Source organism: Talaromyces proteolyticus (assembly GCF_021365285.1).
Source record: "Talaromyces proteolyticus strain PMI_201 chromosome Unknown BGW36scaffold_4, whole genome shotgun sequence".
Lineage (NCBI taxonomy): Eukaryota > Fungi > Ascomycota > Eurotiomycetes > Eurotiales > Trichocomaceae > Talaromyces > Talaromyces proteolyticus.
Genome location: NW_025764280.1, coordinates 733,461 through 747,782, shown reverse-complemented (window position 1 = coordinate 747,782; position 14,322 = coordinate 733,461). Strand labels below are relative to the sequence as shown.

The following is a 14,322-nucleotide window of genomic DNA, read 5'->3' as shown; positions in this document are numbered from 1 at the left end:
CTAGCCTCTTAACATCGGCCTAATTACTCCGTAACGACAGGCTTACAGGCTACTGGCTACAGCCTTTACTGCTGAGCCGTTTATCCACCGGGCCCACCCGTCAAAATGGAATCCTACATCGTGAGTGGCCGATTCATCAGTGTCTGTCCTCCAGGGTGCCAATGTCACTGTGTGTCTCCTCAAGCAGTAGGGGCTGTATGATTATCAGTAGTAGCCACTGGGCGCTCAATCGTATGTTCTGGTGCAAGAAATGGGAAACGCTACTGCCGGAAGCGGTTTTCCCTCTGTCGTTCGGTGTTGACACTGCCCATCACACTCGATGAGGGACATCTCGACCATCGCTGCGAGAGACGATCGGCCTCCCTTCTCATTAGAGTCCTTACCATTCTCGTCAAGTTTCCGTGGATAAACATTCTAATAATCTACTGACTTAGCTATCCGCTAAGCCTCGTGTGGGTTGCATGAATAACAACTCAACTCATCAGACCTTCATCGGCGCTCCCCCTTTTAATTTTCCCCATCGTGCAATTTTAGTGTCTGATCCGACCGAGGGTACCGGATCAAGGAGAGGAATATAAAAAAGTACCATCGTTGACGGCATTACGCAGCGAGGACGAGTTTATTTGCTCGTTAATTACTCGTCTCCAGAGCGGCAGAGGCCCAGGCTTGCTGTCAACCCAATATAGTTTAATGAGGACCATTCCCTGTCGCATGAACTTGCGCTAATTCTCCTTCCACGACATCATTGGGCCACTAAGCAAGGCGTATCGAACAGCCCGAACTCCAGTCCTTTGTATTACGATTACTACCACTTCATTACTCGAATTCCTGCCTGGGCTAGCGCTTTCTTCAGAGCGGGGCCTCGGCCTTATACTGATACCTGCACGACCGTTTCCACCGGCGATATCTCTCTCTCCAGCTTCGCGAATCACTCGACTACGAATCAGACGTACATTCCGCAAACACGCAACGAATTATCATCAGTTTTATTCCCTTCACACCATAGCATCAGTGCCGCGACACCGCGATTGAGAGTCTCGTGGCCCTTGCCTCTCTTCTTCGAATTTAATGGTTTATGCGACCTGCCGGAGCTTTCCTGAGCTCTAGCAGGCCTCGACAGGCGAGCCGCGACGCTGGCAGATCCGTATCGAGGCTACTCCCTCGACTACAATCCTCAGGATAGTAGCAAGTCACAGGAACAGCCAGGTTTGCTTGTTTACCCGTCAAGCCAGCCGCAAGTCGTGCACCATGGGGCCACAGCCGATATGTCGTTTGTGCCCCGTGGTGCGCAACAATCGGCGCCCAACCCGCAACATCATCAACAGCCAGGTCAACATGTCAGTCCGCCAGTGCTGCGAGCACCGCTCGTCCAAGATGTACATTCCCAGCCGCTCTTACTCAACCCACACCAGATGGCCCCGTCGCCAATCTCGTCCCATTACGGCTCCAACCCGCTCCAATTCCAGCCTGCGCGAGCTGGCAAACGACCACGAGTGGATGGAGGCGACGGGAATGAAGACGATAACCGACTCGACATGCATCTCCAGATGCTGAAACCTGATGCGCACGGAGAGGGAACTCAGTCTCCCGAAATGCTCATGTCCGCTCAGGGTGATTCGTCCTCACAGCATCGCCCTTCAGCGCATTCTTTCGCGTTGCCTCCTCCACCAGTTCATCAGCAGCAGCAACAACAACATCACCACCACCATCATCACCGACTTCCACCTCAAGCCCTTATTCATCCTTCACAGCAGCCTGGCGGCGATATGAACTCTCCTAATATGTCATCTGGGCTGCCAAGCGTTGTTGGACAGGCAGGTATGCCAGATCCGGCGCCGCGCCCCCGTGGACCAAAATTGAAGTTCACACCGGAGGAAGATGGTCTTCTAGTGGAGTTGAAAGAGCACAAGAATCTAACTTGGAAGCAAATATCGGATTTCTTCCCGGGAAGGACAAGCGGTACTTTGCAAGTGCGCTATTGTACAAAATTAAAGGCCAAAGACACCGTCTGGACTGATGAGATGGTAAGAAATACGTCAGCTTTATTTCAATAACATCATCTAACCTTTATTTCAGGAACAAAGGCTGCGAAATGCAATTCAAGACTATGAGAATGACCGCTGGCGGATCATAGCAGGCAAAGTCGGACACGGTTTCACGCCGGCGGCTTGTCGCGAAAAAGCAACGGAATTATAAATGACCATTCACTGGCAATTGCGAACACGACTCGATCATACTAAAAACATCAGTATTTGATCGAATATTCACCAAAGGCATCATTATGAACAAAAGCAAGCGAACGTTTTCCTTTATTTTTCTTCTTTGAAGGAGTTTTACTGTGGTCTGAGTGAAAGAATAGATCAGTAATTTTGGTGTTGGAAGCTATTGTGCATGTTTCCCCCCTTTCTTTTCTCTTTTCTTTATTTATTTCCGAATCTTGCAAAATGACATACATAGCCTGTCTAAGCGCTCCTTGTATTTCTTTTGTATCATAGTTGTCAGATGTTGCTGGTCAACCAATGTGGTTAGTTTGGACTGCGAAGACAACGCATTTCAGGAAGCCTTCTTGTATTTTAAATGTACTTCCTCTGGGCGAGATACCATGTTATTTAGTATGTCTCTGCATATCAACATCATGTAGAATTCAGATGTTACCAATTATGTCCAGCCTCTCTAAACAGAAATTTAATAAATTACTGATCTCTTTGATTCTGATCATTCAATTTTGATGTGAGCCAGCGGTGTGAAGTTGATATGAATTAACTAGACTCCTTATAAATATCATATGATATGTTTTATGATATCAATAGATCTTATGGTTACTATCAGCACTTATAATCTGCAAGTAACCCTCCACACTAGCACTATAAGTTCAACTAAAATAAGGTTGGCTTCAGATTAATCTTAAGCGACCTTAATAATATCTTAACAAACAATAAATTATCAGCACTATAAACTATAAATTAGGTTTCTTTCCTTTGGCTCTACATTAGTCATCGTTGACGTTGTTTGCTACTTGTCTGCTGTTGGAACCCTACTGTTTGTTATTCCATCAATACAAAGTCGCTGCGTGGAGAGGCTGCAAAAATGGCATTGAAATACCACTTGTGAGTATCAAACTTGTTATGATCCTGGGTAGGCAATATACCAAGTTGGATCTATACTTGTCATATTTCTCGGTGAATTAGAGTGTTGGGGGCTTTCCGAGTTTTCGAATGAGAAGACTATTGTTGCTCTGGAGCTTGTAACAAGAAGGCAATTTCCTGTAAGGTAAAAGAATTTACTGCCAGGTTATCCACGAAAGTTCTGTGGACAGTAAACAGCGGCTACATGCCGCTTATCAAAGTGATACATCTCTCTTATTATAGCGAGTAGGTTAAATGAGGTTGCTGCCGCCTCGAAATTTCTGGGAACATTTACATATGTATGATCGAGTATCGTCAATTGATTTCCAAAGCCTTGCAAATATACATATGTATCGTTCTAATGTTAGTTAGATTCCGATCCCCGCCTGACTGATTATTTGGAAAACTACGTTGGGATTTGAGCTATTGAGCGTATGGTGGAAAAAGTTGCGAAATAGAGGATGCTGTTAATAGTGACACAACACTCGAGTTGCCATAAACTCGCAGTTTGACTGCAACACGAGTTTGTTCTGTCATTAACGTAACTGGCTGAGTAGAGCTTACGCATATAGACAACAAAGAATTGACATGACACGAGCACTTCCACTCTAAGCCTAAAAATGACGCCACAATTCAGAATGTGATCTTTTCTTCTGTATTCCTGATGTATTGGCTCTTGTATGCCTGTAATTGGTAGGAGAGTATAACCCAAGTAATTGAAAATTACACATAACCTTTATACCGCAGTATTCTTCTTCGTGCGGTCTTCATCAACTCAAAATCTCTCTGGCTGATTTTATATGATTAATACTCCATGTTACATTCAGCCTCACCAACTCATAGTGGCTTGAATGTTGGTACTCCCAGTGGATGTTTTCCCAGCTTTAAAATTAAATGTGTTACCTGTTCTAAGGCTATCATAAGGATATTTTAGATAATAAAAGAGCAATGCCCATGCTAACTAAGGCTATAGTCTTTCATGGAACAACATTCTGCCTTAAGTCTCAATCCGGGGCACAACACAGACATTGATTATCCTTTCGAAATTTACCAACCCTGAAATTCATTGATGTCTAGCCCAATGGTGTGGGATTTGAGTGCAACGATGGTTTCAGGCAGGCATGTAAGAGCTGGAAAAGTAGTGATGATGTAGGACAATACATACGGCGTAGGAATCGTTGCACTGGTGTAACAAGGGTGAGAGAAACTTTGACACATGAGGATACGCCAAAATGCTATTATAAGACCCTCAATTTTGAAACTCATCAAGTATTGAATAGAGTTTCTCGCATATTGAATCAATCTTAGTTGATAAGTAGAGTCACGCGAGGAAAGAAAATCTAAACCAATCTGTTCCAAATGCTCTGGGAAAATCGACATAAAGGTATTATTAGTGGTTCAGTTATTTTGGAGATGCCAGATCGCCCAAAGCAATATCTGCGCCGTAACCTGCATCAGAGAGAGAATATATGCAGAGCCGAAACAAAATACAGGAATTAAATAGATGATATAAAAGGAAGGATGATTTGATGGGTCATGTTGAGTGAAATGACACGGATGCGGTTTGCAGTCATTGGGACTGACAGCACCAGTCTCAACAATATCGCCAGTGTTTCGGTCGAACTCTGGTTTCCACCGATGCCATATACCAACCTTACACAGAGTTTGCACTGGGTTACAAAAGCTTCCTTTACAATGTCCGAGCAACCGTGACTGTTTAGGTCGAGCCCAAGGCTCTACACACTCTACAGGAAAGTGCTCAGGAAGCATTAACGGATGGACCGCTGGTAAAAGCGGACACGCTTCCGACCAGAACTGGTGTGGAATTTCAGGCGTGTTGATGAGCTATCAACGCCTATGTAAACGACAACGTGGGGAGGCGCAAATTCGAAAAAGAGTTAGGGAACCTTTTCGAGGAAAGCGATGACAATGACCTTACTCCTTTTTGATGATGCAGTTTCCGCTTTGACGCCCACATTCTAATCTCTTCTCCGTCTTTACCCCTTCATTATCTCAACTCACTGAATCTCCGTCTGATGCTACGGCGCTTTCGTGCTTGATGCTGCGGTTTCCATTCCATGTTGTGCTTTCCGCGTTAGTATCTCGTCGTTTTCTTTACGCACTCATATTCTCGTGATTCTCTCTGCAGTCGCGTTCGCAAGGTCGTTAGCATTCTTTCTGTTTCCGTGATGTTTGGGTGTTTCACTTGTATTCTGCGCCTTCTATGTTGGGATCCCCAGTCTCCTGTACAGGATTTTTGTGCCTGCTTCCTACTGTGGAAGTGTTGGTTTTCCCTGTACCGTGGTTTTGGTGGGTACCCCTTGTTGTTTTGGCAGTTTTGCCCTTCAGTTAGCCTGGCAGTTAATTGACCAGGAAATCTATGAGCGACTAGTTATCTTCCAGTACTATCCTTAACATATATATTAATATTTAAACAGTAAATTAAAAATTTTTGTTATGAATTGCTATTAATTTACAATAGGGTTCAATTTTCGGGCTATAATAATAATGTCACAGTCATCTTATCAGTACAAACGTAAAATGATGCAGGCACTAATTAGGATTCAAATACAAAAGGTACATTAAGTTGCCAACGAAACGCCGATACCTCACAAGACATGCTACCCTATACTGAGCGGAAACTCTTATGCGAAGTTGTCGGTACGATCGACCCAGATATCTTCCAGCTCGGCGAAGTTCTGGAAATGTAGAGGACGATGCTGGTCATCATAAAAACGCAGAGGAGTATCGATCTTGACGTAGACAGGCCGCTTCTCAACACCGCTGAAAGAGCTACCCATGAAGCTGTAATTCCATACATTGTCTTCAGGAACCAAGAAATAACCACGGATCTTGTCACTGAGCAATAATTGGCACTTGTCGCCCATATTGGTCGAGAAACCTTGGGGTTGATCGGAGCTCAGATCTTTGTTCTCAGCACCCCATTTGTAGCCTTGGGGTGTTAGAGCCCAAGCAGCGAGCGAAACGGATCCAGGCGTGAATGATACAGTCATGGTAACCGTCTTTTTATCCCATGACGAATGAGAATTCATAAGTCGCGCGTGTTGAGTAACATCTTGAGCAGTCATGTAGGGTGGTTCGTTACCAGAAATTGTATGGATGACACCCAATGGTTCTAAGCCATTAAGATACTCGTGCTGCGGTAGTTGTTGTGGAAGCTGTACATCTCGTGTGTTTCCGACTTGAGGAATCATCACAATGGTGCGTACCTCCTTGACTTGATCATTATCGGGAGGCGATCTGCCATATAGATATCCAGCGACTTGCACCCGAAGATCGGCAATCATGATGAATCGCTTGAGAATATTCTTGGGTATAATATAAGTATGCAAGCCATCCTCTCGAATATCGTCAGAAGATATGTATATATTGTTGGCTCGAGTACGAAGATTCGAACTCGCGATTGCGCGAGTCCTCCATTCGGTTTTGGAGCTGAAAGACTGCTGCTCATATTGGGAAGTTGTCGTCACAATAATTTCCTCGCCTCGAACGTTCTGAGTCTTTGTGGTAACAGCAGTAAGTTGCTTTTGGTCTTCCTGTTGCTTCTCGATCTCGGCTGCTTGTTGACGTTGCAGAGATGGAGCACTGATCTCCATACCCAAGATGATATCTCTCACTTCGCTACTGGTCAGACTTTGAACATTGACGTTATTCTTCTTTCCATAATCATTTAGGATCAGATCACGCAGTTGAACTTCAACCTTAATCCAGTCATCGTCGGAAAGTGTTGGCCAGATATGGTGTTCTTGAGTGATGACGGTCTTATCTGGACGTAGAATGATCTTGGTCTTGTCGGCATTGACATGTAGTGCACGAAGAATCAAAATCAATCTTGAGAAAGCAGTGTATGGAGAGATTGATTTCAACCATTCATCATAAAGATTGAAAAGAACCATTTGAGGCTCTGTTGCCCGAAGAATCATGTCCGCAAGTTTTTCAACCTTCATGGCAGCCTGGAAAGGAAGTTGAAGCTCAGATGCACGGATAGAAATATTTGGGAAATCTAGTAAGTGAACTTCCAACGGATCAAGAAGACCCTTTCGGGTGACAATCAGCTGCTTAGGCTGTTCCTCAACTGGCAAAGATCGGATAAGCGCTGCTACTTCTTCTGCTGTCTTCCATTTAGCCAATTGTCCAAGACGTTTCTGACCAGCCCAGACACTAGTGTGGATGATCTTGAGGAACAGCTGGCCGGTTCGTGGGTTGAAGATAAATATAGCACCGTTTATAGGCTTAGTAGTGAGGTTACCTTCGAAAGTCTTGTGAATCGTCACACGATACACATTCGTATCATCAATGAACAATTGGATTTGCGGGCTGAAAAGTTCGGAGTAATTCTGGGAATTGAGGAACTCTTGGTTGCTTTCGGATGCATAAAGTTGTAAACCTTTGCGTATACGCTCTCGGAGCACATACAAGGCCGGGTTCGCCTTCATGATCTTCGCCATCGCCTGTTGGATAAGCGCCTTCAAACCAGGGAAATATTGTCCATAAGCTGAGTAGAGGTTGTAGGCAAGATCAATGCCTATCATTAAACCCGTTGCGGAGGGGTAGATACTCATGCTATCCGTGGTGTAGTCGAGGTATTTAGCACGTACATACCGTTCAATGTCGTGTGAATCGTAGTCGCCATATCTCAATTGAACATCAAGCCAGAACTTGTTCGTCGTAGTGGGCTCAATGACATCCTTTGTGTCGAATAGCAAAGAAGGCCGAGTAACATTCCATTTGTTGGTAGCGAATAACAAGATATCCGCGCATGAGCTGTTCATCTTGTAGGACTTGCGGGGATGGATCGTTTCCTTTTGCACCGCTTCAATGCCTAGAGCCTCTAACTCCTGATCGAATACTTGACAAAGATCCATTACCACTGACTCATGGATCTTTTGCCAGAGATGGGCACGGAAAATTTGAATCAAAGAAATCTTCAAAGTTGGAATTTTTCCGTGCAAGAAGATACCAGTAAGGTCTAACTGCACCTGGAAACCCACATATACGTTTGCACGGTTGACTAAAGGGTGGATTAGCAAATATAGGCAAATGGCTATTCATTGAAAACTTACTAGTTGGGGACCACCACAATGTGAAACGACGATTGGGGATTTGGTTCAAACCCGAACGCTGGGCGTTGGTGAGCTTCTTGAACTTCATACTTTCTGTAAGTTAATCAGTTAGCATAGGATATTATATAGGGGAAAATGAAGTCACGTGATTGCGATATCAGGGCACAATATTGATGGGGAGGGCATCAGGGAGCATGAATACGACAAAAACAGTAAAAAAGGGAGTCCCAAACCTTCGAAACCGCTCGCTTTTTCCCAGAACAGTCCTTCCCAAGATGGAAAAGCTGTTGCTTTGAACAATGTGTGCTCAAGAATGGTTTCAACACCACCCAACGCTTGTATAACATCCGTACGATAAGCGTTCAAATTCCACAATTTTCCATCGTGTCTCTGACTGGTCCACCAAAACGGATTGCTCTTCATGAGCTGGTATATCTTGAATTCGGTTCTGGAACGGAAGCCCTTGTCAAAGCTGAGTGTGCTGCGGTCTTTCTGGAAAAGGGTGTTGATACGAGGTAGACCACGATCCCAGCTATCCTCTAAATCTTCCAGTGTTAATCGTCGGTTCTGCTGGTTAGCTTCCTGTCGTTTCTGAGAATACTCCATCCAGACACGTTGCGAGTCAATGAACTCAGCCTCCCAAGGTATGATGTATCGGAAAATATTCGGGATCAGGGTTTCCTCGTCATGTGACATGCCTGAGCGATAGTGTGTTACACCGGTATCTGTTTGCTTCGACCAGCGCTTGTCACTGGCAGGAATGAGGATATGGGAACCGGAAATCATTCCCAATCCACCCAGTTCTTTGGGAGTATAGAAGACAGCAGGAGGAAATCTCGATGGCATTTTAGAGTTCAACCCAATCTTGACTCGAGTCTGAATCTTAGTTTCGCACTTCACAATCGTATCCAAGAGATTGACTGTGGATACAGCGGCCTCACGGTAATACGTGAAGAGAGCAATCAAGGCAGTATTCCATTTGTTTGCGATCTTGGTGAAGGTGGTTGACCCCGAAGACATCAAAATCTGACGAATGCGGTTGTTGAATTTCTGTATGTCTTCCTCAGTAACCTGAAGGAAAGCGTACGCAGTCCTCTCCTTCGTCGTGTTATCCACCAGAGACCAAACACTGTCCTTGATTGGGAACTCATCGTTCTGGTTGCGAATCTTGGGAAGTATACGAACTTCGAAGCCGCACATTGAGAACAGAAGGTTGGGGTTATCCTTGCTATACACGCTAGAAAAGGTATCATCCCACTCAATGGTAGTAATTGATCGGGGCAGTCGGTTCTTCAAATCCCAGAAAACAGCGCGACCAAGATTTACATCGTGACGCATTAAGCGCATTCTGGAGTCACGAGGCCAGCATTTCTTGTTCTTATAACCAATGACATTCTCAAAATTGGGATCCGGTTGTTCTGTCAGGAACCTTTGTATAAGGTCACGTGATTCATCTGCAGAAAATCGTAGGAACACCCAGATTTTATCGATGTAGCGAGTGTAAAGGCGGATAGGATGTCTGGTTTCAGTCGCACGGTCTTTGAACTGCAGGAAGTCATTTGGATTCTGAGGCGGCCCGGCTAATTCACTGGCTCGTTGAAGACCAAGGAGAAGTAGATCGATAACCAAGCCATAGTACTGGAAGACGAAACCAGAAAACTGCAGACCACGAATCAAACCATAACTGTTGGTATGGTTCATGTCTTTATAATTCAGTTGCACGTTGTTCTTTGAGGTAATATAATCAGCAAGGTTATGATCCATAATCAGACGAAGCAGACGGTTAAGTAAGGTTAAATCCATCTTCTCGTAGACCTTAGACAGGTTGGTCTCGATCATGACATTGGTCTCTCCATCAGCGGTTTCCCACACGTTGGAAAGATTGTTGATTCCTTGTGCCCATTTGTACGTAAGTAAGGGTGGAACTTCAGAATCGCTTGGCTTGATCCACGAGGGAAATAAATGTCGCTGGTCTGCTTGGAAGCTCAGGTATTGATCTAAGTAGGCGTCGGTAATCTTTTCAATTGGTTCAACATCATAAACTGGGTTGATATCGTTGTAGTTGTCATTCATATCAATTCCAACCTCTTTGAATGCTCGCTGGGTCAACAAGAAACGTTTAATTCTAGCAAGTGTAGTACCAGGAGAGTCGTACGCCTGTTCAATAAGAGCAAGTTCCTCTCGCTGACTCTGATTGAGGCGACCCTTGACTGAGTAAGATTCTCGTAACCGTTCAAGAGCAAGAATCAAAATCTTTGTGTCGTGCTTATAGGAAACGCTAGGGAAGGGGATCGGAGAGAACTTGCGAGATTCCAACCAGTGGACAGTAGTTGTATATATGGCCACGGCTTCTTCAGATGAAACATAGGGACCATCTTTCAGGTAGTTGTGCTGTCGTTCCTGCTCTGCTTTGAGCCAAAGTCTAGTTAAACGACCCAAGTTCTTTTTCGCAACGGTCTTATCCACCGTAGCTCCCCGTCGAATTCGTTCACGATTGTAGTGAGCGACAGAAATCCACCAATCAGCTTTAGCTTTTACGTAACGCAGGATAATATTCTCGATCGGAGCTGGAAGGCCTGGGACTTTCCAAGGAATGTTGCTCTTCCAACAACGCCAGGCTTCAGACAAATGCTGCAAAACTGTATTTACTTTGTTTTGCTTGATACCTTCCGGCATCATGTCCATCAAATCAGCCATAACCGAAGCGCGCAACTCCAAGTCGAAATGGGACTCGACCCGTTGCTTCGTCACAGTTTTAGCAACACCTTTGCTGTGTCGGCCCTCGAACTGACGAGAAAGCAGATTTCCAAGCCATCTTTCCAGCAGAGGAATAATACCGCGCATGAAGAAAAGCCATACACGCCATGCTGGGGCCCAGAAACCACAACCAGGACCTTTGCCGACTGGACCAGAGTTGAAACGGTAGTAAATTAAATGTTTCAAATCTTTACAAGATCGAATCTGGTGCATGAGCTTGTACTTATAACGGTACATACCGGTCAACTGTCCGACATGGTTGAAAGCGTACAGAATACCATCTGCGAGTTGGAAAGCGTCGATATTGCCTAGTCGATATTGAACCTGGGCATCAACAATAAGCTTTGTCAGACGCAGAATTTCCCTCATAAGGTGGAAAGCATTTCCAAAACGAGACTTCTTTCGTTCCTTAGTTGTCAACGTTTTGATAGGCTTAAGATTGAAGTTATAGTCGAGATGAAGATACGTCAGATTCTTGCGGTGAATGAGCAGATTCAGCATGTTGAAACCCTGTCGGCAGACTTGGAGACCAGCTTCAACCCAGTCGATGGTTGTAGTCTGGAAAAACTTGGTACCCTTCAATGTTGTCAAAAGGTCTTGCTTGTTGTGAGCCTTAGGTTTCTTCTTATGTAACTCGTTCAGTACATATGTTTTGAGAAGCTTCTGGTACGACACCCGAACTTTGACAGGCTGGCCTTGTGGACAATGTTCCAGGTACCACTGTTTTACCAATGGCACATCCTGAGCTCGCACCATCCTGCCAGAACGCCGATCAAATGGGTATGGAGCCCATAGCAATGAAATCGCAGACGCTGTCTCGCTGTTATACAGTTCCTCGTCGGCTAGTAGAGCTTCGAGATCGCCTGGGAGTTCGAAATCATCTTCATCGTTACCTGGTCCAAAAATTTCATCCTCATGGCTGACGGTGATATTCTTAGGGGCAACGGAACGTGAGGAAATAGGGTTGATGATAGGGTCAAAGTAATAAGCCGGAAGATTAGGGTCCTCTGACCTGACATGGACAATCTGGGGGTGTGAGTAAGAAGACAGCTGGACACTTCTTGGAAGAGAGTTGTATAGGTAAGGGAGCGCGACACGGTATTCCGTTCGGATGGGAGAGCGAAATATGATGCGATCAATTGCATTAAATTCGCCAAAATCTTCGTCATTTGGATCGATGTCTTTGTAGAGTGGCTCAAAGCGAGGGCCTCCAGGAATAGCCACATTGAGAGCTTTGGCTGTTGTAAAACTGTTGAGGTCGAACATGTAGTAATAGTTGGAATCAGTGATATCGCTGAGCAATTGATGGCTGAGTCGATAGAGGGTTGCCATCTGAGGGAGTGACAGATTCCACTTTTTGTAGCTTGGGCCATTTACATGAGGAGTATCCAAAAGGGGTCTATGCTCATAGAACCACTCGTAGACCGCAGCGTCTTCGGTCTCATCCAACTCCATTTGGATAGGTTCCAACGGCTCCACGTCCTCGATATTCTCGGACCAAGAAAGCGGGGGTTCTTCGTCGTCAAAAGGAGGGAAGCGCATCCGTTTGAAGTGGCGACGATCGGCTTTTTCTCGTCGCATACAAACCCACATGGTTGCCCATTGGGCATGGAAGATAGGCTCGATGACTCGAGGGGACTCGTTCACGAGCGTGAGACAGCCGTTGACATGGTACAAGACCTTGACTTCGCGCGCCGATTCCCAAGGCATAGGCATATTTTCTAACAGCTTCAGCACCGCATGGGGCATAAATTTCAACGCGCCGAGGTAGCTTCGTTTATCGCTGCTGAATTTCTTTTGAGATACATCGCCGATATCCTTCACGATCTTCCGTAGATGCTCGGGAGGCATATCAGCCTTCTGGCTTTCAACAAATCCGCCCTTGCGCTTTTCGCCAAATCGGTTGCGTTGTGTCCGTAACCATTCTGTCTTCTTTTGCGCAAATTTCGCGACCTTTGGATCTGCTGGGGGCTGATATCCTGGTGGTGGAGGTGCCAAAGGCATCGAATGAGGAGCTGCCATCCCCCATCCAGGAGGTGGAGGAGGTGGTAGCGACGCCATGATGGCCTTTCTGGATGAGTTGATCGGTGCTTCAAGGATGGTCGAGGTTGGATCACTGCATCGAAGCGGCCCACACTCCGCGTGAAAATGCCGGGAAACGGTATCGCATAAATTTTATCAAGTCCTCAGTATCACACAAATCGGTATTTAATCCCAAGAAAAGGAAGTCGGATGCGATATAACCGATCCTCTCACGACGGTGGTTGCGGAGGCGAAGGCTTATGCTTGACGGGCGACAGCAATTTTACTTTTCGTCCTTCGCGACTCAGGCGTTTGCGCTAGTCCCAGATCGGCAGGCGGTGTCTGACGAAAGTTCAGGGAGCGCTATTCTCGGAACAGTTAGCGCGTTCGCCAAACAGCCCTAGTGCGGATGCGAAAAAGCCCACACAATCATCCTTCTACTTGGAAATTTCGACGACAACGCCAACACGACAGCGCCGTTGATTGCCCGAACGTCGACAATTGTATTCGAGGACAGTCACAATGGCGAACGCAAGATTGCAATACGTGAGTAACTACTTTCTCCAAAATCGATAGTATAATGGACGACTTATGCTAATTTTTGATTTTCAATCACAGCGCAGACGGAACCCGTAAGAACTGACCTTCGCACTTTCGTTGACGAAACGACGACAGACCACGATATACTAATGATGAATTCGATGATATAGTTACAACACAAGGTCCAACCGTGTCCGCATTATTAAGACCCCTGGCGGCAACCTTCGGTACTTGCACATCAAGAAGAAGGGTACTGCTCCCAAGTGCGGTGACTGCGGCGTCAAGCTCCCTGGTGTGAGTACCACCTTCCAGTTGCTTTGCTATTCGTTTTCGACGACAATAAATCTGTGGCCGGTCGAATTTTGCTGCGAAACCTAGATTTTACATGTGATATATATTTGCGACAAAATAACGTGGAAGGAAATTCTGATCAAATTGATTGCAGGTCCCCGCTCTCCGCCCTCGTGAATACGCCCAGGTCTCCCGCCCTCGCAAGAACGTCTCTCGTGCCTACGGTGGTTCTCGCTGCGGCAACTGCGTCAAGGACCGCATTGTCCGTGCTTTCCTGATCGAGGAGCAAAAGATTGTCAAGAAGGTCCTCAAGGAGTCGCAAGAGAAGGAGAAGTCTGCCTCCCGCAAGCGGTAAACTATGAACAATAGAATGATGTTATGGTTGCACTTTTGGAATCAGCTGTAGGAGGGATGTGGAGCAAAAATCACGAAAAACTGAGTGTTTTAGAGGAACGCTTCTGGGATCTGGCCAGATACAATATGGTCGCTATCAGAAACGAATA

At 45.6% G+C, this 14,322-nt stretch overlaps 3 protein-coding genes across 3 annotated transcripts; 2 read left to right on the top strand and 1 right to left on the bottom strand.

Annotated features, from left to right (window-relative positions):
- Positions 1 to 1,265: 1,265 nt before the first annotated feature.
- On the top strand, positions 1,266 to 2,196 carry BGW36DRAFT_291208 (MYB DNA-binding domain protein; the record flags this gene model as incomplete). The annotated part of the gene is made up of 2 exons (XM_046210825.1): positions 1,266 to 2,024; positions 2,077 to 2,196. The coding sequence occupies 2 exons, from the start codon at positions 1,266 to 1,268 to the stop codon at positions 2,194 to 2,196; spliced, it is 879 nt and encodes a 292-aa protein (XP_046074054.1).
- A 3,574-nt stretch (positions 2,197 to 5,770) lies between these two features.
- BGW36DRAFT_291532 (putative pre-mRNA splicing factor) lies at positions 5,771 to 13,027 on the bottom strand (the record flags this gene model as incomplete). The annotated part of the gene is made up of 3 exons (XM_046210844.1): positions 5,771 to 8,157; positions 8,210 to 8,302; positions 8,443 to 13,027. 3 exons carry the CDS (start codon positions 13,025 to 13,027, stop codon positions 5,771 to 5,773), a joined length of 7,065 nt encoding a protein of 2,354 aa, XP_046074053.1.
- Positions 13,028 to 13,510: 483 nt separating this feature from the next.
- On the top strand, positions 13,511 to 14,174 carry BGW36DRAFT_425176 (putative 60S ribosomal protein L34; the record flags this gene model as incomplete). The annotated part of the gene is made up of 4 exons (XM_046220079.1): positions 13,511 to 13,534; positions 13,607 to 13,620; positions 13,699 to 13,822; positions 13,974 to 14,174. The coding sequence occupies 4 exons, from the start codon at positions 13,511 to 13,513 to the stop codon at positions 14,172 to 14,174; spliced, it is 363 nt and encodes a 120-aa protein (XP_046074052.1).
- Positions 14,175 to 14,322: the final 148 nt, after the last annotated feature.